The sequence below is a fragment of the Mesitornis unicolor genome, unplaced genomic scaffold (assembly GCF_000695765.1).
Source record: "Mesitornis unicolor isolate BGI_N332 unplaced genomic scaffold, ASM69576v1 scaffold1226, whole genome shotgun sequence".
NCBI classification, from domain to species: Eukaryota; Metazoa; Chordata; class Aves; order Mesitornithiformes; family Mesitornithidae; genus Mesitornis; species Mesitornis unicolor.
The window spans coordinates 3,207-26,324 of NW_010188662.1; the positions used below are offsets into that span (position 1 = coordinate 3,207).

The 23,118-nt window shown below is 37.6% G+C and overlaps 1 protein-coding gene across 1 annotated transcript in view; it reads left to right on the forward strand.

Annotated features, from left to right (window-relative positions):
* The first annotated feature begins 237 nt into the window (after positions 1–237).
* Positions 238–23,118, forward strand: part of PIGG (phosphatidylinositol glycan anchor biosynthesis, class G) — a 45,676-nt gene continuing 22,795 nt past the window's right edge. Inside the window, exons 1-7 of the mRNA XM_010185792.1 lie at positions 238–441; positions 1,559–1,768; positions 3,491–3,682; positions 6,408–6,546; positions 8,975–9,187; positions 14,898–15,115; positions 17,831–18,112. Of these exons, the coding sequence (XP_010184094.1) occupies positions 238–441; positions 1,559–1,768; positions 3,491–3,682; positions 6,408–6,546; positions 8,975–9,187; positions 14,898–15,115; positions 17,831–18,112 (1,458 nt within the window). The remainder of the gene's footprint in view (positions 442–1,558; positions 1,769–3,490; positions 3,683–6,407; positions 6,547–8,974; positions 9,188–14,897; positions 15,116–17,830; positions 18,113–23,118) is intronic.

Below are 23,118 nucleotides of genomic sequence, written 5' to 3' on the forward strand. Positions count from 1 at the left end.
TGCTGTATTGGATTTTCTGTTGTTGCTGTGTCATTCCTGTGCTGGATGACCTGAAAACTCAGCTTCCTCTGATTACTTCTCATGTTTGCTATTGTTTGCAACTTCTCGTTTCTGAATGTAAAGTTAATAAAAAAGTTGATAGTACTAATTTCTGTGATGTTGACCTTTAACTTCTGTATAGCCATTGTTAAAACTTGTTGATGATTTCTGTATACCCTTTTTTGTTGCTGTTTAGGAATGGTTTCTAACTGGTCCAAAATTCCTCTACCGCTTTTTAAAAAAGTAGTCATTGTGCTGATAGATGCTTTGAGAGATGATTTTGTGTTTGGATCCAAAGGCAAACAGTTCATGCCATATACTACGCAAGTTGTTGAAAAAGGGACATCCCACAGTTTCATTGCTGAAGCAAAGCCGCCCACTGTGACTATGCCTCGAATTAAGGTAAGTGTGTTTTTTCCACTTAGGGTTGTTTCATTTGAGAAAGTTCTGTTGACTGGGTTGTTTTGTATGCTCAGTTAACATAAAGGGTAGGTTTGCTGTGTTATTGCAAGTTGTGGCTGAAACTTGCTTTGCAGTAGTTGGACGTGTGATAGAGTCCTGCAGGAAAAGTTAGGTCAGGATTTTAAGGAAAGTAGAGTGACTGAGTAAAGGGAAGAGGTGACAGGTTCCACTTAAGTCACTTTGCCTTGCTTTGTTCCTTTATTTGGTAACTCTGTGGTGAAAAGGTCTGTGAGAATCAGTTAAAGGTAGTGAAGATTTAAATGATGGACATAATATAATGATAACATTTGTAGTTATAGGAAGGCAGTAGCCTCTCAGTCATCAAACTTTCCAGTTGTCTTCTATCTAAGAACATTTTTGTTGGTATTTCTCCATATTCTAGTAAATTCTGATAGGAAATCCAGTTTAGTGTAATTTTTTTTGTCGTAGGGATGTTTTTGCAGAGCTTAAAAAGAAAATTGTGCCAAGTTTCAGGTAACTAAAAGGTGAATTGTGGTTGTGTCATCAAAATACTTGATCATCCAAGCTTCTCATTGATGGATCTGATTGACATTTCTTGCACTGAAGAAGCTGAAAGAGTGCGTTTTAGTAGGCCAGCCAGAAGGCCAGTGAGTGAGGAGGAGGCAGTCTTGATAGGTGGGCTTCATTGCATTTTTCAGAAGATTCTTAATTACTGTTTTGAATGTACTGCCATTGTTATTGTTGTGTTAAGACAGTTTACTTAGGCCTTCTAAACTGTCTTTTTGGTGATTTAATGACAAGTAAGTGAAGGTAATTACAACTGGCATACAAAGCCATTTTGCTGTCCACTAATTAAGAAAATTCTATTTTTACCTTTCTGTAAAACAGTTATGATCTCTGACATCAGCTCACAATGTCTTGTGGCAGATGATATGATGTAGCATGGCAGCTAATATGTTCTTTTACTTTGTTATGTGTCTTGATTGAAAGTGTAGTTTCTCTGCCCTCTGCTTTTTTGCTTCCTTTCACACTAATATTATCTTCTGAGTATTGGAAACTTTCTGATTTCTGTTAATATTTCTCTTGTTTTATGTAGGCTTTGATGACAGGTAGCATACCTGGTTTCATTGATGTTATTGTGAATCTCAATTCTCCAGCTTTGTTGGATGACAATTTGATATGGCAGGCAAAAACAGCTGGGAAAAGAATAATCTTTTTTGGTGATGATACTTGGGTTAAGTTGTTTCCAAAGCATTTTGTGGAATATGATGGAACAACATCCTTTTTTGTGTCCGACTTTACAGAGGTGAGAGGCTTTGTATAATAATCCCAAATTAAATAATGTGAGTACAAACGCATAGTGGCAACTTCTAAGAATGAATGAGTACAGCTATCCTTGTTCTGAATTACGAACCTAGCAATGAAATAGAAATTGGATTTATGTGTTTTCAGTATTTGCAGTGTGGAGCTGAGCATCTCAGTCCTTCATGCATATGCTGTGGGAAATGTTTGAATGATATAGCAACAAAGAGTCATTCCTGTATAACTATCCTAGATATATGATATTCTCGCCAAACTTATTGTGGTAGGATGTTAGACCACAAAGATCACTTGCTTTGTTCAAAAATTCTGCTATCCGTGTTTCCAGTTTACTATCACATTTATATTAATATGTGTCATCTTGAAAAGTCTCATTAATATATAATCTTTGTATCTTAGAGACATACTTTTATAGTATTTTATTGCTTTTATAGTTACCATATGAGTAGCGTTTAAGTATGTTATCAAAGAGGGAACACAGAAAGTAATTGAAACAAATGGTGAAAATTTCTTATTACTAAAAGAGTAAATGGTTTGGCGGTTTTAGTTCGTATTTTGAGCCTTTATGATTTGTAAGACCTCAGGCCATTGATGTGCTGCTACTGACCTAAGTATTTTATTATCATGTTTAAGCAAGTTAGACAGGTCTAACGCGAATTGGAAAACACTTTTAATTAGTTACTCTGGTAAGATTTACAGAAGTTTCAACATGGCGTGGATAAATGAAAACCTGCAGCTGGGTCTGTGGTTATGTGATTCTCAAGCTCTTTATGCAGTCTTTATGCTTTCTGAATATGGTCCATTAAACAGAAAGCTTTTTTTAGTGTTTTAGATAGTTATATCCAGAGTCAACAAAGCAGTGTTGCATGTTGCTTGAGAAAAAACTTTTGTACTGTGAGGGTGACAGAGCACTGGACCAGGCTGCCCAGAGAGGTTGTGGAGTCTCCTTCCCTGGAGACATTCAAAACCCGCCTGGATGCGTTTCTGTGTGACCCAGTCTAGGTGATCCTGCTCTGGCAGGGGGATTGGACTGGATGAGCTTTTGAGGTCCCTTCCAACTCCTCATATTTCGTGATGTGAAATTTTGTAAGGATTTTTAATATCCAGGGAGAAATATATGCGACTAAAAATAGGTTGTCAACCTAAACAGGAGAACATGTGAGTGAGACCCCAAACAGTACTTTTCAGATAATTTTTCTTTGTTGGTATGTCATCAGTTCTTTTTCTCACAGCAAATACAATCTTTTTGTATTTGCACAGTAGCAAAGACTGCGTTGAAAAGAGCAGGAAAGGGTTTTTTCTCCTGTGCTTCCAAGCACCAAAGAGAGGCTTAAAACTTGACAAGTAGGTACAGGGAAAAATCAGGACTGTGAAGGATGAAAATGACCAAAAATTTATTGGAACAGTTTTTTAAAGTATCTGTGGAAGCATGGCAACCCGTTTTCTCTGTTTGTATGTAATCTGATGCCTTATAACCAGAAAAGAGTGAAATGGGATAAAGAATCTGTTTTGTCAGAGATTTTTTTTTCTTTTTGACTGCCTGAGATTGAACAAATCAATCTGTTTTTTTTTCTTTTTTATTAATATGTTGTGAGTGACTGTATTTCTCATAAACCTCTGCAGAATTTTCGTGCGATCTGATTTTTCTATGCTTTTTACAAAAGGGAAGATATTTTTACCTTTTAATTGTTTTTGTTTTATTTCTGAGGTTGATGATAATGTTACCAGGCATTTGGATAGAGTATTAAAGAGAGAAGACTGGGATCTTCTAATACTACATTACCTTGGGTTGGACCACATTGGACATATGACTGGACCAAACAGCCCATTAGTGGGACCAAAACTTCGTGAAATGGATAACGTCTTGAAGAAGATTCATATTTCTCTTCTTTCAAAGGTAGTATAGATCATTCTTGGATCAATGTATGTTAGTTGTGGACTAACTGTAAAATGCTTTCATGTTTGTGTGTGGTAGCTTGTTTATCCCTAGACCGAAGCGGACATAGATCTTTTCCTTCCATGGCCCAGTTAACTCTATGTTGTAGCATTTTTAAGGATTAACTGGCTGACCTCAGTAACATCTGTAAACAGTCTTTTCTAAACAGCTGTGCGAAGTAACTGCTCTTTGGTGTGCAAGAACAGGAGAGGAATGCATGCCAAAAGTCTCTTATCACTCATGAATTAAAAGGGTGGTTGGTGTGCTTTCTAGTAATGGCATTCAGCAGAAGGGAAAAATGGGCATGAATAGCTAAAGACCCTGATTTCTACAGTTGTGAAAGCATACCCAATTCTTAAATATTGAAAACATTCAAATGGAAATGGTATAAACAGCATTTTTCTTATGCTAAATGGAGCACATAAATTACCAAATCCGAATCTGTTTTTAAATTTGGAAACACAGGATGTCACTTAGCTAAATAGACTGGTTGTTGAAATACCAGGTCCTAATTCCAAGTGACCTGAAGCTTTTTTCGTGTTTGTTTTTGACAACTGCAATTCAGAATAGCTGCTCATAAAATTTCAGTATTATTTTTAGACAAATGGATACTACTGTATGAAAACAGAGGTTAAATCCTACTTGTGAAAGTTATAATCTCATCAGTGTTGAAGTGGTTTTGCTGCAGTTTGTTAGTATGCTTCGCTTTTGCCAGGTATGTGCAAGCCTTTATCTCAGTTTTAGGATGTAGAAATAATAAAAGCACTTTAGTTTTCGATACAGCAGGTACTGGTAATAGCTAGAGATGACAAAAACATACTTTGTTGTGGAATGACAGTATTTATTTTCTGCCCTCTTTGATTCGTTAGCTCAAAATTGTTGGACAGGCCCCCGCTATGCTTCTGTTTCTCTTCAGAAAAATAAACACCATTTGACGTCAGTTGTGTCAGATTTCTACCCCAAAAGCACTTGCGAGACTACAGACTATTAGTGATAGGATTATCTTTTAATATTAAATTTCGATTATGTTAATATTTACAGCATTAATAATTTGGCATTTATGTTATATTAAAAACTCAGTGAAGCTGAAGAAATAGAGCGGAGGGAATACTACTCTGTTAATGCTACTGCTCCTAGACTCCTGATTTTCTTCTCACAGCGTGCTGACCTTTATTTAATCCTTCAGTCAGTTTCTTTGGACTCTGTAAATGAGAGGGTATTTTTAAAGCTTTTTTTGTTGTAGCCTTTTATGATGGCTACCACAAAGGCTAATTACAAAGGCTATTCTGGTAGCACCTTATGATGGTATAACTGAACGGGTAGATGAGGGGAGGGCAGTGGATGTGGTCTACTTTGACTTCAGCAAGGCTTGCGATACCGTCTCTCATTACATCCTCACAGCTAAACTAAAGAAGTGTGGATTAGATGAGTGGATAGTGAGGTGGATTGGGAACTGGCTGAAGGGCGGAACTCGGAGAGTTGTGGTCAGTGGGGCAGAGTCTAGTTGGAGGCTCTGTTCAATATATTCATCAGTGACCTGGATAATGGGACAGCATGTACACTCAGCAAGTTTGATGATACAAAACTGGGAGGAGTGACTGACACACCAGAAGGCTCTGCTGCCGTTCAGCATGAGCTGGACAGTCTGAAGGGCTGGGTGGGGAGAAACTTAATGAAATTCAATGAGGGCAAGTGTAAGGTACTGCACCTGGGGAAAAACAGCCCTATGTATCAGTGAGAGGATGGGGGATGACCTGCTGGAGAGCAGCTCAGGGGAAACGGACCTAACAGTCCTGATAGACAGCAGCAGGCTGACCATGAGCCAGCAATGTGCCCTGACAGTCAAGAAGGCCAATGGTATCATAGGGTACATTAAGACGAGTATGACCAGTAGGTCGAAGAAGGTTCTCTTTCCTCTCTACTCTGCATGGTCAGGCCACATCTGGAATAGCGTGTCCAGTTCTGGGCTCCGCAGTTCAAAAAGGACAAGGACCTACTGGATAGAGTCCAGCGTAGAGCCACTAAGATGATGAGGGGACTGGAGCATCTCCCATATGAGGAAAGGCTGAGAGAGCTGGGTCTGTTTAGCCTGGAGAAGACTGAGGAGGGGATCTCATTAATGCTTATAAATATCTAAAAGAGCAGGTGTCAGGAGAATGGGACCAGACTCTTCTCTGTTTTGCCCAGTGACAGGACAAGGGGCAATGGTCACAAACTGGAACATAGGAGGTTCAACCTGACATAAGGAAAATAATCTTTACTGTGAGGGTGACAGAGCACTGGAACAGGCTGCCCAGAGAGGTTGTGGAGTCTCCTTCTCTGGAGACATTCGAAACCCGTCTGAATGTGTTCTTGTGTGACCTACTCTGGGTGATCCTGCTCTGGCAGGGGGGTTGAACTAGATGGTCTTCAGAAGTCCCTTCCAACTCCTACCATTCTGTGGTTCTGTGCTTTTTAACATGCTGACAAGTGTGCTAGATACGTATGTGTACTTTAACTGTTAAAAATTATTACATAACACTTAGTTGCAGACATCTCTTGTAATTTGTCCGAGGTGTTGTGAGCCAATTTAAAAAACTGAATTTATTTTGAGATATATTCATATATGAAAGTGGTAAAGATAGTGAAGTATTATATATAAACACATCTTGTTTGTACAGTAACTTAAATTTATTTCTGTGACTTGCAGGAAGAACCTTCTCTGCCCAATTTGCTTGTTGTCTGTGGGGATCATGGAATGTCTGAAACAGGAAGTCATGGTGGCTCTTCAGAAGGAGAAGTGCACACACCACTGCTGTTTATCAGCTCTGCTTTTGAAAAGAGAAGTGGTAAGGATCAAAGAAGCTTGAACTGTTTTAGAACACATTGCTATCTCTAACATATATTAGCTCTACAATTCCTCATGAAAAGTGCTTTGATTTTTTTTCTACAGATATCTGGCAAGGCCCATTCTGTGTGACCTAAAACTCTGGTTTGAGACAGAAGTTGCATCTGTGTCATGGTGAAACCACAACACAGGCTTTGTAACTACTGAGAGAATTCAGTGTTTATCAGATTATAACCTTTTGGAACAGTGTCCTATTTGAGTGTTGAGAGCTAATAAGATCTGTGGATTGGTTTAGAAGTAAAATCCTATTTGGAATGAGTTTTAAGTTTTGTCTTTCTTGGCCAGAATATTGCCCTGGCCTCCCTTGTTCCCTCTCAGATAGCCAGAATGGAGGAATGAATGACAATTTCTCATGCTTGTGAGTAATTGGAGACAGAATTTCTCTTGTGAAATGGTGAAGTGTGGCAGCAGAGAAAACATCACTATTGGTTGCTAAGCATTAAGGAAAGAATATGGAGCATGAGTGTATTTACTACCTTGGCTAGGCAGTTAATTTTAAATAATTGATGTGAGTTTATCTGTTTCTGAAACTAATTTTCTATTTGTATAATACAGCCTAAGGTAAGAGGCAAGAAGGGATTAATGTGGTAGAGAATCTTTAATTTGTAGAGTCTTGTTTAAATAAACTTCTTGGCTGAGTGAATCGGTGAAATGTAGTTATACCAGGAGTGACTATTTTCTTCAAAATAGTACTTCTCTCTGCTTTTCTTTCTGCCTCTTGCTCATTTCCATCTGATTTCCTTGCGTTTAAAACCTGTTTGCAGAACCTTGCCTTGTTTATCTTGCTGGAGGTTCCAGCAGCACAGTGGAAGTACTTTTATCTTAAGTCTGTCATTTATAAAGCTGTTATCCAGCTGTAATAAATAGCATTGCTTGAGAAGTAATTTAACTCTTTTCAGATATAAAACCAAAACAAAGTCAAGAGCTGACCAAAGCTCTCGGGTAAGTTTTTGCTTTATAAATTTCACTGGTGTGTGTTGACAACCAGGCCACGTGAGTGTAGATTCTGTAAATACAACCTCTTGTTCATTAGGTTTAGTTTCTGTTAGGTTTAAACTGAATATGCAGTTTTTACAATACAGTGAAATATATCTATCTTTTGCGATTGAGTTTGTGATTTCTAAGGATGCCCATCTAAATATTCAGCAGCTTGCTGCTCACTGCTACAGTAATTGGAATTCTAGTGACTGCTCCTTATGATCCTACTGTAAACAAAATGTACTGTGGTTAATTTGGTAGACCTCAAAATAGTAATCCTGTGGGCTTTTGCATTTAGTATGCTGTCAGAATATTACTTGTGTAGCCTTCTACAGAGATGTGTCACCCATGATTGTCTAAACGCCTTTGGTAGTTTAGCTTTTTTAACCAGTTAAGAACTTACCTTTAAGGATCAAATCTGAACACTGCTGACAGAGAGGCACTCATGCAAAGAGACTTTAGGGATTATAGATGGCATTCTGTACAAGTGTGGGATTAATCAGAGCTCGATGAGAAATGAGAGGAGTTTTAATGCTCTTAAAGGGAGCCCTGAGAGTAATAAACACTGTATATAGAATTCTTTCTGTACTGTACTTAAGTCAAAACACTCAATGCCTGGAGAACAAGGCAAAAGCATGATACAAAAACACTGTTATGTAACTAGTAAACCACACAAAGAAACAATTGGCAATACAATGTTAAACAAAAGGTTACTTGTAGTTAGCGAAATCATTCACACATGTAGATGTCTGTGGAACTGAAGGCTCATCCTGATAACTGCAGTAAGGTAATGGGATCCTGCATAGAACCTGTTAAAAATTACTGTGTTTGCATGCATGGAGCCTTGAATTTGGGCCTCAGCATTCTTTACCTGACCTTTGATTCTGTTTGCCTAGCAACCTGATATTAATTAAATTTTGAGCTGTTGTCATATTCAGAAGCTTCTGCAGTACTGTCAGCATTATTTTAGATTCTCATTCTTTGTTCATGCATTAAATTAGTCTACTGTAGTGCTTTCTATTCTTTCTAATATAAAAGTTATCAAACCCTCTTAGGATGTGGGCTGCAACATGATATTAAGGTCATCTTCTGGACTATCTCTTTTCTTACTTGTGCTTGTATACATTCATGTTGTGTTCATAGTAGTTGCTAGCATTGAAGAGTGATACTTGCTGAGAATTGAATAAATTTTGGTTTTACAACAGCAGAGGACAGCAGCTGAAAATGGTTGCTCAGCTGCATGTAGATCACTTGAGGTAGCTGATCTAACACCAATGAAAGAATTTTGAAACCAGCAAGATGCCACCTGTCTGGAGAAATAGAATGGGCCGGTTACTGAAATACCTTTCTTCCTCTCTCTCTTTTTTCCTTTTTTTTGCTGTTGATTCTAGGTCCTTTAACTCAGCCTGAAGTTGTACAGCAAACTGATTTAGCTAGCACACTGGCAGTAGGTCTTGGTCTACCGATTTCAAGAAACAGTGTTGGAAACCTTATATTGCCAGTTGTGGGACGCAAGACAATGAGAGAGCAGCTGCGTTTTATGCACTTGAATGGGTTCCAGCTTAGCAGACTGCTGCAAGAGAATACACCTGCATATGAAAAAGGTAAATTGGCTTAAAGAAAAAAGTGACATATATAAAAGCAGATTGTTGATAATGCAGTTTTGGCTTTTAGGTTCAAGGGTACAACATGGCACTGCAAATTAGCCATTCAGTTGAGAGCAGCATTCAGAGAAACTATATTGAGTTCAGTCTTTACTGTAACCTACTGTGACACACTGCCTCTGAATTAAGTTTTCTTTAATGAGCAGTACTACTCCTAGTAAGCAAAAGAGCAGAAATAATGATGAAAGGTTAAGATTAAAGAAAAACTGTTAATGTAGTTAAATCTCCATGGTTCAGTGTCTGCTATTTGTGAGGTATCCTATATAAGGCACTGATTCTGAGCGATTTGGAGGAACATCAATGGAGTCAGTTTTCTAGTTTAAAGAAAAAGGTGCTTCAAGTAAAGCTGGGGGATACTTGGGTTAATTATTTTTATATTTCATTCTTAAGTATGAATTTATTTGGACTGAGAACCTAGAGAACTGCAAAGTTGCTTATTAAAAATACACATAAGGTGTGCATACTTAGTGTGAGTGTGTATTTGGAAGAAAGAATTTTAAAAAGTAGTAAAAATAAACCAAACCTAGCAAAATGTAGTATTTCATTAGGAAGCATGGCACAAACCATAATAAAAGCAACTTAATATGATAATTATGTGAAAAAATTGAGTCTGAGGATGAAGGAGAATATTTTACCATGGACGTTAGAAGATGTTGACTTAAAGTGATTGTGAATCTTGGAGTCCTTGTCACTTGATTTATAATCTGTTGAATCATTAAAATAACTGGATGAGAAGGCAGAGCTGTGTTACAGCTATGAATAATTAAAGTGGATAACAACGTAAAGTTTAGCAAGATGATCATCGTAGGTCAAGAATTAATTATCTTTCAACATCACAGCTTCTAATTGTAATTAGACCCTGTCCAGAAGTCTAACAAAACAAATACTGCTTATGGTAGCAACATGTCAATAGCAGGACCCATGCTCCATCTATTCTGATATTTTTTTCTGCGCAGATTTCCTCACTTAACCCATTTGTGTCAAGTAAGGAAACTTGTCCTGTTGGTGGAGTTCAGGATGTGGCTGTGTTACTGAAAATTCCAACACAAAGCTCAATCTGACAGTATTTCTGCAAGCACTGCTGAAACTCTGAAGTTTCTACCAGCTTCTGGTTTATATCTTCACTTTAGTTTTATTTTCCTCGAGGAACAGCGTAATTTCAACTTGTAGCTTTCATCTGAAAAATGAACTAAAAATTGCTGAGGATGGAAGTGGGAGAATTTTTATATGCTACTTGCTTATGACTGCAAAGTGCTATTAGAGGTGCTGCCCTACTGGAAAGGGGTTCTAGGGCAAAACATCCATGATGAGCTTCTCTCCTTTCAGTAGTGTAGACTCTCAGTAACATGGAAACTAAATCCAAGTCATGATAGCTTTTTTTTAAAGAGTCTTAAGGTGAGTTCTTCCTATTGCTGTAAACTTCTTAGAAGGTCTTATTTTTCATACAAAATCACAGAATTATTGAGGCTGGAAAAGCCTCTGAGATCTTCAAGTCCAGCCTGTGACCCACCACCACCACGTCGGCCAGACCATGGCACTAAGTGCCACATCCAGCCTTTCCTTAAACACCTCCAGGAATGGTGACTCCACCACCATTTTTCTTAGTGTCCCAGATGTGCAAGACTAGCTTAGCGCTTTTGTCAGAATGATTAAGATTGGCAGGGAAAAGAGATGTGCTGTTTGTTTCATGTTCTTGGATTTATGTGGGTACTTCAGGCCTTAGAAATACTAAAGTTAACTCAGTGACTAATGCTGCATGTAGTGAGGGTAGAAAGTGGCCATGAAGGTGATAAAGAGACTGGAGCATCTGTCATACAAGCAGAAGATGCAAGTGCTTGGACTGTTCAGCTTGGATAGAAGAAGACTCAGTAGGGATCTTATCTATGTAGGTTATAAATGATGAGAGGGAATAAAGAAGATTGAACCTGAGTCTGCTTGATGATGCCCAGTGAATAGACAAGAGGCAGCGGGCATAAATTGCTATACAGGAAATTTTGTTTAAATGAAAGAAAGCTTTTTTTTTTTTTAATGTAAGAGTTGTCAGACACTGGAATGAGTTACCCAGAGAAGTTGTGGAGTCTCCATAGTTGAAGACATTAAAGACTTGACTGGACACAGTTCTGAGCAATCAGCTGTACCTCATGCTGCTCTGAGCCTTTGATTTCTATTTGTTGCACCATCTTGACACTCATCAGAGTTGTGTTGATAACTCTTGGGCCATACCACTTCTGAATTCTAGAGACAAGGTGTGCTGCCAGGTTTTTTGAGGGAAAGAAACCCCAGACTTTTTGAAACATATTAATAAATGCTAACCTGAGGCATTAGGTTCTCTTTTGATAGAGATGAACACATGCAGCTAGAGAAAAAAGTCTGGAAAAGGAGAGTAAAAACAGCTGGCAAAAATGAAGAAGCTGAAAAGAGATGTATCTAGAAACACACTTTGGGATTCTGAGTGAGTTCATACATCAGCGTAAGGTAGGCAGCTGTAGGTATGTAGTAATGCATCCCTCATGTTCTGAACTTCTGAACATTCATCTGAATTATGAACTGGGATTGTTTATTTGAGAGACACTTCACAGTGGAATGAAGAGTCGTGCTTGAGAGAAAATTGGATATTGTTATTAAAATTTGAGTGTCCACTTCTCAATTTGGAACTAATCCTGAACTTGTATTAAATGCATGTGTTGATTGAAATAATTCAATTGTTGCTGGGAGATTTATATTATGAAACTGGAGAAGTCACTTTCACATTATCCATTATTTTCTTATTATTATAATTTTTTTTTTAAATGTTTGCTGCCTGAGACTGGAAATAAGTGAATTTGTTATCAAACAGATGGTTGGGAAGCATAGCCATTTGCTTGTGATAGCATTGGAGAGAGGCTGAAGCGGAGAATCCTAATGTAATACTATGCAGGTAAACCATTGCCAGTTCTTTGGGAAATGTGTGACTGGGCAAGCTTGCTTTGAATTTTGCCTCAACTGTAACTTCTTGTCTTGTGAATATCCCATGCAAGAGTGACTTGCAAATGTCCAGTTACCAAAATGCTTCTCCAACAACCCAGAGTCTATGACTCTTCTCATTTTGTGCTTACTGCATACAAATGTGCCATTGAACAAATACTGTTGGAGTTCTCAAAGGAAATTTGGTAACAGTGGTCCTTTATTCCTTTCTGCAGGATCTTTAAATCAATCACTTAATATATATCAAAGATATAAATGTCAGTTTTATTATAACAGTCATCTTCATAGCATGGACAGAATGAGCTTGGTGGGCAGTAGCACTGAAAGAGGTAGACGAGAGTGAAACAAAAATGCTGAGAGGAATGAAGAAGGATCCTGGGCAAAAGCACGAGAAGGGAACAGAACAGCAGCAGCAGGTGTGGAGAGAATTTATTTAGATTTCAAACTATAACTTCAACTCATTTCAGTGTTCTGTTTAATGAAACAGTGCCATGTCAAATCTCAGTTTGATTAAAGCTCATTTTAAATGATCCTTTCTGGATTTCTGGATATCTTCAAAATTATGAATATTTAACTCTTATTTCGGGCATACTAGAAAAGGAAATTTCTAGAGAATTCACTGTTCAAAGAACTATGGTGGGGAAGTGAAAGTGTCCATGTGCGCTGGCAGCTGTCTTGATACATAAGTGTTTGCTGCTGGCTGAATTGTACTTTCTAGCAGATACCTGCAATCCTCCTGCATAGTTGGATCGTCATGCTTTGGAGTCTGTTAGAAGTCTTGGGATGCCAGGCTGGACATTCTGAGTTAAACATTGCTTGCTAAAATTCTCACTTTGAATCCAGCCTGTAGTAGATCACAAAGCATCCTGTACTGATAGGAGACTTACAAGTGGTAAGCACAATGCTTTCATAATTGTACAAGCATTGTGAATAGAAATACTTAATTCATCTTCTTTCACTTAAAATAAAAATGTTTCTGAGTTTAATAATATAGTTTTGCTGAAAAGGCTTAACAAAGAGCTTGTTATTTCTTTTCCAAGTCTGTTACAATGTTGATCTATCAAGAGTAAAAACGAACTGTAACATAAGTCTTTGTGGCACCAAACTTATTCCTTTAAACCTTTTTGTCTGAAACTGTACACAAATATTTTGCTGTACTTTTAGCTAAAAACGAGGATTGCAAGGTGGGAAGGTGATGATAGGTTGATTATATAAAAATTTCCAAATTGGCTTTTTTGTCCTTAAGTTGTCATTACCTTTCAGCTGATAGCACAGGAAAGTAGCAAGGATTATTAATGTGAAGAGAAACTAAACATTTATTTCTTGAAAAAAATACAGGTGTATGTGAATGTTCACACATAGCATAATGTCCAGTGAGGTACAGGTTTCTGAAAGTTACGCTCTTGCTTTCCTCGTGTTGTCGACTGAATATATGTTGTGATTGCATATTGTACTCAATGACCAATATTTTAAATATCATATGGCATGTTGGAGTATGGATGATGCACCTTGAAAATGAAGAGGGAAGACATGTCTTAAGTGCTTTAAGGAACACCACCATTTTCCACATTTACAATAAAACACAGAAACTGATCTAATTGTTCTATTTTAAATAAATGCTCTTGAAATTAAACTTACATGAAATCAATATAATGCTTTTCAGGTGCATGTAGAACCCACACTAAAAATTCCCCAATTCTGAAAGCAGACCACAGTCTTCATGTCTGTTGTCAGTGTTCACCCGCAGTCCCATTTACATGTATATGTCAGAAGACTTAATCAAAATTACATTTCTACAGGAAAGTATTTCCTAGGTATAGACAACAGATCTGTGTCCTGGAGGGTGGGCATTTTTTCTGAGTTTTTCTTAATTTATTATATGTTTGGTTTTATGTTGTTATTTGTTTATTTTTCTTCAGGTCTGAAATTTTTCAGCTGTAGATAGGCCATCATGAAATCACCTTCTGCCACAAGTGTCTTGCTCCCATAGGTTGGTGGCAGCATCACATTTTCTGTTTTCTTGATCAGGTTAGACTGTGGGCCATCCTTACACTATAACAGAATCTTTTAAGTTTCACTGCTGAGGATTTCTTTGCACCAGCTTCATAATCCGAATGCCTGAAGCCAGACTCTGCATTTCAGCTGTTAACTTTTCTATTACTGTTTCAATATCTCACATCCTGTGTGTTTAACTTGGTGTTACCAACCAACTCTCATTAGCTTTGTGGTGAAATCAAGGTTCCTAGTATGGTGCGTGTGTCCTTTGATGTTTCCTCCAAAGGTCAGCTGTTTGATCATTTCCCACTTGGCTTGTACAAATGGCCTGGATAATGAGTGACTCCAGTGGAAAACATGACTTTTTTCAGGATTTAAAGCATTTGAGTAAGTTTGTCCTGGAAACCTTTTGTAAGAGTAAATGGATGTTTTGATACATTTGTAACTTCTAGAGGTCTTGACCTTTTATCAGGTTAGGGTTTAATTGCCTTTATTCTGAGTAACTGCCTCATTATGATCTTGCTGCAGGAAGATAATATAACTTTCTAGGTGTGAAAAAATTTCAACCCCCACAGCATTTTTTTTATTCTATACAAGCAAATGTAAAAATGTGATCACATGTCTTAATTAATCCTCCTTTGTTCATGGATCCTCTTACCTCCTTTTTCTTTTTTCTTCCTTCCCTCCTTAGATCCTGGATATGAGCATTTCAAGATAGCAGAAAAGTCCCATGGTAATTGGATCAAACTGTATTTAGAGGGAAATAATTCAGAAATACTCTTAAATATTGGCAAAAAGGTCCTGAAGCAATATTTGGAGGCCCTGAAAACTCTGAGTTCTTCACTAAGCAAACAAGTGGCACAATACGACATGTATTCCATGATGGTGGGAACTGTGATCGTTATGGAGGTACAAAAATAAAATTTCCTTTGAAAAAGCTAAGTGCATGGACATAAATGTTTCTGGGCTTTGACTACTTAATGTATACTCTTATTGGTCTTTACAATTACTGAGCATGAATTCTTAGAGTTGGCTAACTTTCTGCTTGAATTCTTTTTAAAGTATAACTTAGCCTTTACAATTATTCAAGAGCGCTTTTGATATAAGTTACTTATGTTTTGGTGTAACTAGTTGCAGTAAATATGCAGAAGTATTACAACTTAAATTACTCCCATATTAGTTAGCCTTCCACTTTTTGAGTAGCCTTACTGCATTAAAAAAAACAAAAAAAAAAAAAGTCTGGCATGTAGATTCCTTCCTGTTCCTCTTTGTCTAATGGTCAGCATAGCTCTTCAGAACAGGCAATATCTTGTGTGGGCAATTTTCGTGATTCCAAGAATTGTTATTTGCACTGATAGCTGTAGAGCCCTGAAATAAATAATTGCTGTAAGGTACTGTGTTGTCGCTTCATATCTCATGTGGGAGTAATGATAAGATATCCCATGTCTGGAATTTTAAGTTATTCTCTGCAATTGGTATTTTTGGGCAAATCTTCTATGCTAGTAATGCCCTCTGTGGTGATGCTTTGAGAGCTACACAGAAGGGCTACTGTGCCTGAACGCAGAAGCTTTGTGTACAGAAGCTTGTGCTGACCTTTTAGATGGCACAAGTGTCAACTTTTGTAAGAATAAGCATTGTTCCCTAGGATGGGAATACGTACTGCAAGCTTAATTCAGTCTTTGGGTGTGTGAGATGCTATGCAAGACTCTGTAATTGCTGTAGCTCTGGCCCTGTTCAGCACCTGGAATGGATACTCAGTGCCTGATCAGCTGTTTAGTATTTGAGTCTCCTTATTTGACAGGGGTCAGTGCCTTGTCTCATATGCACTGTTCTCTGTGTACAAAACGCATCTGAAATAGCTTTCTGATAGACTGCTCAGTGGGGTTTATCACTGCAGACCACTTACAGGAGTTAGTTCCACAGTGCCTTTGGGAGATGAGTTGGTGGGTTCTATTCCTGCTCTACAGATGGCAAATCTGGAGCTGTACAAAGCTCAGCGCAATGCTGAAGTGCTTATATTTATTTTTTGTTCTGTTGTTTTGGGAGCCTATGCATTCAAGCTCTTTACAGTTAATTTGGGCCTGAAACATTGGATTATTTTTTTTTTCTGGAATGCAGTTGTAGGTGCTTACTGTTTCTACAAAACAGATCTCAGGTATCTTTGCTCAATGAGCCTTCATCAAAAGAGACATGCAGCTACTAGCCATGAAAATTTTGGTTGACAAGAGCTTCCTCAGCATTGCTGTAGGACTCAGTGCAAAACTGTTGGAGATTTTTTATTTTCTCCAGTGCAGTGCCCAAGAAAATGCCTCGATTTCCAAAATATTTTTTCTAGATATGTATTTTCTACCATCACTGAATAAATAAGGGTAAGAAATCTCACAGGTGACTTCAAACTGCACCATGCTATAAATGCCATTTTTCCTGTATTTCAGAGGAGGAGAATACCTCTGAGACATGAATTGATAAGAGTACATTTGCTCAAAAGAGCTAAATTTAAATTTGTAGGTAACTGCAATCCAAGCATCTTCCTATCATGAGTGCTGTCTTTGTTTTAAGTATATGTGCTGAGTTAAAAGATAAGACCTAAGCCAGTTTGATACTGTGAAACCTTGTATTTTTACTATCAAGTGAACTGTGTGAAGTAGAATATGAAGAAGGCGGAAGGCTGCTGCAATGCATTGGCTTTTTTGGGTCTACTTTACTATACCTCACTGTACTGTGGGAAGGATTTTAGGCAGAAGACTTCATAAGTGACAGTGAAAGATTACAGGTTGACAGTGGTCCGATATAGTTGTTTTTGTCTTGATTTGATTTAATCTCACCCTTAGCACAAGCTGATTGAGCTCAGTCTAGTCCTAGCTCCATCTGTGCCCCTTGCAAAGCATTTCAGCATGTGGCTGATTTTCCCTTTATTTGTAACGGTTTGTACAGGGGTAGCAGAAATTATTAATGATATTATTCATCTCCACTGTTATAGTTAGTTGAGAGGAAACTTGCAATTCTGCCTCATTTATGTGCAGGTTAGAAAGTAAAATCAATAAATCAAATTAAGAGAAGAGGTGCAAAAAAACCCTAATACCATGAGAATGCATAAGCTTGAAATGCAGCATACAGTTGCATGATAGTAGAACTTTGTCTGGGAAACCGCTTAACTTAGCGGGATCTCTGTGTATCTTACATGCTGTGAAATAAATGGCCTTTGACACAGTCAGTTTGTAACTTTAGGCATTTACAGGTGTCAAATAATGGATCAAATTTGCTTGCTAAGGAGCTATATTCATATTGAGAGTTAAAACTCTTACCTTTGCAGGGAATGAAGATCATGCATGTGATCAGTTAGCAAAGATGAAGAGACACATGGGAATTTATTAAATTTTGGTAACGTGTGTCCAAACCCTTAAAAAATGCAAACACAATCTTTACTTCTCCCATTTATATAGTAATATCGTACTGGGGTTAAAAAATCCAGCAGTATTCCTCACAGTTTTGAGGGTTTTTTGTGAAGTATATATACTAGCAAGTTACATGGATGACAACAGTATGATTTTTTAGTATGAATTCTCACTGTATGTTTTAGCTGACCCCAATTCTTTAAATATTAATTATCTGTTTTCTTTCTAGGTTCTGCTGCTGCTTTTGCTTAGCATTCCAAAAGCCCTGAGCAGCCGGGCAGAATTTGAAGTGCCCCTCTCCCCTCCACTATTCTCTCTGCTGTTTTACTTGATGTGTCTGATGCTCTGTGCAGTTCACGTCATTGTATGCACATCAGCAGAAAGTTTATGCTATTTCTGCAGTATGTCCTGGTTAACAGCAGTTGCAGTGATGATGCTGATTTCTGCACTCATGTGTGGTATTTTGTCTGCCATTGCAAAGATCTTCGAGAATTCCAGACTTCCACTCAAGGTAAGAGCATGTGTTAATTACGGTTCAAAATGCTTCGCTCTTTATGGTGTTCTTTCAGATAAAGTTTTATAGAAGTCTTCTCTGTGTGTACTTAAATTGTTATTTGTAATGTAATTTGAGTAATTTAAAATTGTAATTGGAACGTGGTGCATTCACTGTGGCATGATACCAGTTGCTATAATGAAGATCACAGAAGTGCTTATTTTCACATTACCTTAAGAAATGTTCTAATTAGTGTAACTTGTTTTGCATTTGATTTTATGAGATTAGAAACAGTTTTGCCATGCACTAATTTTATGCTGTTACGCATTGATATTTCACAATTGCAGTTAAAAAAAGATGTATGATATTTTGCAACAACATGCACTGTTGATGTTGTGTCCTTTCCCAAATACCACAGACGTTAATGCTCAAAGACTAATAAGAAAGCTCTTTGCCAGTACCCTTTCTTATATTGGTATCCTTAATGCTTTTTTAAAAAATAGTTTTGAAACTGTAACAGAGGAAGAAAAAATAATCTGTCTCTTCTACTTTTTAAGTTAAATTTTAAAAGTTTTTTAAATTTAAAAAATTGAATTTGTTGCCATCTTTGGAATGCTCAGAAATATTTCAGTTCTGTGAGTAGTTACCTTCTGTAAAGTACTTGTTCATTTTTGTTGTTTTGAATATTGTTGTGTTGAATAGAATTCAGTTAATTCCAAGGAAATAGAATGTGCAGTGTCTTACTCTTCTTTCATTGTGAAATTTAGTCTTAAAATCAACCCATAAAATCAACTTCTAGCTGTTTTTTCTGATGCTTGTTAGTTGCATCTTTCAAAGGTCTCTGAAATTCAGCAATTTTAATGCTCATAGTGGTCTATTCAATGGTGCAGCCTCTGTGCAGTACGATACTTTGTCAATCTCGGGTTCTTTGAATCATGTTTGGGGTTTCAGTGTGATAATTTTCAGTGTGTGACTGTACATTGCTTTAATCATATGATGACATTCTTTCAAGCTGGAAAGCAAACTTTCTGGCTTAGACAAACATTTATTTTATTATATTTAATAAAATTCAGAAAATTCACTACTCCTGAATGGAGAGTAATATTGCAATCTGTGCAGCTATATGCTGTAATTCCTGATTTTAATTATAAAATCAAATCTTTATAAATAAGATTGCTGATTTATATTATTCAAACAATATCGGTTATAATTTTGTTTCTGTAATTTATGAATTTTTGTTACTCCTTCTTGGAAATGCTGTTTTTCTGAGAGAAGTCTTGCAATGAAAGTAATACTCTTGTTTCCTGAAGACAGCTGTTTTCTCTCCCCTCTCTCTCTCCCCTCTCTCTCTCCCCTCTCTCTCTCCCCTCTCTCTCTGCCCTCTCTCTCTGCCCTCTCTCTCTGCCCTCTCTCTCTGTTTTGTTTCTGTAATTTATGAATTTTTGTTACTCCTTCTTGGAAATGCTGTTTTTCTGAGAGAAGTCTTGCAATGAAAGTAATACTCTTGTTTCCTGAAGACAGCTGTTTTCTCTCCCCTCTCTCTCTCCCCTCTCTCTCTCCCCTCTCTCTCTCCCCTCTCTCTCTGCCCTCTCTCTCTGCCCTCTCTCTCTGCCCTCTCTCTCTTTTTCCCCTCATTTTTCATCTTAATTATTACCAGTTTTTCTAATTCTAGCAAAAAGTAGGAACATAAAAATGATGATTGTTTCGACCTGCATAAAATGTGCAGATGTTCCACTTCAGTAGAGCTGAGAGCAATGACAACTGGTTACAGCTTTCTCTTCCAGGTTGATAGTCTCAAAGCAATTCAGACCAGAATTGCTGTGACCAGAAGTATTTGTTATGTGGCTTGAGATGAGTTACTTCCCTGTGACACCCACTACTGTGGTAGCTTTAAAGTAACCTTAGATGAGCCAGGAAAAGTGCTTTCCTAGTAGATCAAAGACTGTAATCTGGGAAGATGCTGCTTTTCCTTGGCTATTACTGTATTTAGAATAGGCTGTTACGAAGTATTGGTTGACAGGTATGAGTTCTTCTTTTCTAGTTTGGCCTGAGTTTTAGGTTTAATTCAACTGTTCTTGGCATGCTTTCATCCTTGTTGGTGAGAGACAGCTGCTGGTGTGAACAGCTTCCTGCAGATGGCTTGTAAGTTGCTAATGCAGCTGCTTTGTCAGTGATCACAGCAGCAATTGCAAAATATCTCCTGGTATTCAAAACTTGTGTTGGGTGGAAAGACTTTTCTTATGAAAGGAATTAATCGCTAGCTCCCTGACGGAGGCAAATAATTCCTCAAGGAACACATAAAAAGAAGTACGCATATAACTGATGCTGTTCCACTTTTAATTACCCTTTCTGAGGAACTTTAGATGAGGAATTGCCATTTCCATACCCTTAATCTGTTGACCATTTCTGATTATTCCACCTAGTCAGTTATGCCTAGGTAGCATGAACAGGAGTATGTGTGAGAAGTCTTTATCCCCCTGTTCTATTCCAGTTTTCTTCCTTCCCCACCTCTACTTTGTATATCTGCTTTTGAGGACAAACAGAGACAAATGATTAGAAATTATATCCAGGATACTGTATCCAGTTCTGTATCTTTGCCTCCAGCTCCCCACATTCTGCATATGAGCAGTAGGAGCTGGTTGATGTAGGGGCTTTAGATTCAATCCTCTGTTGCTTGGAGAAGGATGTTTCAGTGGCTTGTCTCCTTTTCCTCTTTGGTACAAGTTATGAGACCATCTGGAATTCCAGAAGCAGAAAAAAACCCCTTGTAATCACAAGTGAAATTTAGTGTCACTGGCTCTAACGCTTCTGTCATTTCAGGACAGTGATCAGTTTGTGTCTCTTGGACTTGAAAATGCTTATTTTTACATCACCTTTGAAAATACCTGCATTTGGCTGTAATGGAACAGTTCTCAATGCAGGCATTTGCTGTTGGATGTAAAAGGGTGGGGAAATATCTGAAATCGGTGCGTATGTGTTTTCTGAAGTTTTATCTAGCTGGGACATCACGATCAGATCAGCTGCTTCCTGTTGATAATGCATGAATGAGGTGGTTTTCAGCAATGTTGTCCAGAAAGTTTGTGTGTATGTTTTGTTTTTCCAAGGCTGGGGCAGATAGAAATAAAAAGTAATACTACATTCTCCATCCCAGGTCTGTCTGAGATCAAATTTCCCCCAGGAGGTATTTGAAAATGTGGGAAGCTGATGTATGTCTTACCAAGTGTAGGCAATAGTAATTCTGGTTGAGGCAGATGTGACTTTGTATCCAGACCCGTAGAAATCCACTTTTGTCATTCCATCTTCAATCTTATTCCATAGGTGACTGGATTGATGGATAATATATCACATCTCATCAGTCAGATAGGCTTTGTTGTCCCTATTCAAGTTCTAAAGCAAACTGGAAATATTTTGTAGGTTTAGTTTGTAAATCCCTCCATTCCAAACATGTATCAAAGCAGTGACCTGGATTTGATTTTTACCATTCTACTGCAGAGTGATACGGTGGGGTTTTTTTTGCAGGTGGTTGCTTATACAAAGACAGAGCCTGGAGAATGTGAAAGGAGCAGTGGATGATCTGCTGTTGCTTGCAGTGTGGATGTGGGAAGTTCTTTACTGGTGACTGAGACACACACACTGTAATTCACAAACATTCATGTCCCACCTTCTATCTCCTTTTATAGAATGCATAGACTTTGGGGTGAAACAGGGTGTCTGTATATGGTGTGTGCTGGTCTTGAAGGGCCTCCTATGTGAGTTAGGAGTATGACTTACGCTAAAATATCTCTGAATCCAAGTGTCTGTGATGTGTGTGTCCTTCACAGTCTGAATCTGCATATGGGCACCACTTCTGAAAGAGCTCTGAAGCCCCGATTTTCTGACGGCAGGAGTGGAACTCTGTATCAGGGTCTTGCCAGTTAAAAAAGCTGAGAGTCTTTTCTCAGCTCCTGCTATATGATAAAATGTAGGTATTTTAGAAGTAATTAAGATAAGCTCTCCTGCTAATGGCTTCAGAGCTTTTTTCCTTCAAATTGTTTCCGTTCACATTTAAAGATTTCTCTGAAGTGGTTCTCATTTGTAATGCTTTTTTTTCCCACTGTGGCTGAATATAGAAACTGATTACCAAGTTCATGAATTTTCTGAAGACCAGTGCAGACAGTGTTAGCATCTGCTTCCTGACTGTTATTTATGGGTTCTGATTACTGTGTTTCTAGCAGCAGCAGCCCCTTCTTTTAATGACACTTAAGGCTTTAAATAGTTCTGCAGCTCTTATGAATTCCAGAAAATTATAAAAAAAATTAGCTGCTTGTTCATAGCTTCACTCGTAATTGCTTGGTAGTTGACTTAAACACAGTCTTTACTACTACTAGTTGTATTTTTTTGCTATTTCTGGTAGAAATAAAAAACAATAGTTTTTTTCAAAATAGAACGCAGAAGTTAAACCCTGTCAAATACAGCTTCTTAGAATTTTCATTGTGCAGAATAACAGCGTCTTCATTACATATAGAAAATGTCACTCTGTTTCAAAATGCCCTCTGTTGTATGATATTCTTTGAGTTGAATGATAAAACATTTTTATGCAATTGTACCTAATTCTTTTTCTTTTAATTTTTTTTGCCTTGGATAAAAAAATAAAAGGTGATTGTATGCTGCCTTTACTAGGTAGCTTTCAAAAGTAATCCCAAAATGCTGTGAAAATGTAGGAGCAAGTGTGGTCTATAGTATTCTGTCGTAAGAAAGTTATCATCATTGGAAATCAAGACTGGATGCAGAGAGCTCAAATATGAGAAAGGGACAGAATAAAAAGTATTTAATTTTGGGATGATGAAGAACATGAAAAATAAAATGTTCATCATTTGAAAAGTGATTTTAAAATTCCTCAGGCATTAACTATGGATGGTGTGAAATACCTGAATTTTATTTTATCTTAATTTTTGTGAAAAAGAGCTTCACTCTTAACCGTGCAGAAGCCACATAGCTGGAATTGGATCCAGAAGATAGATTACAGGAGGTTTTATTTCAAAGTT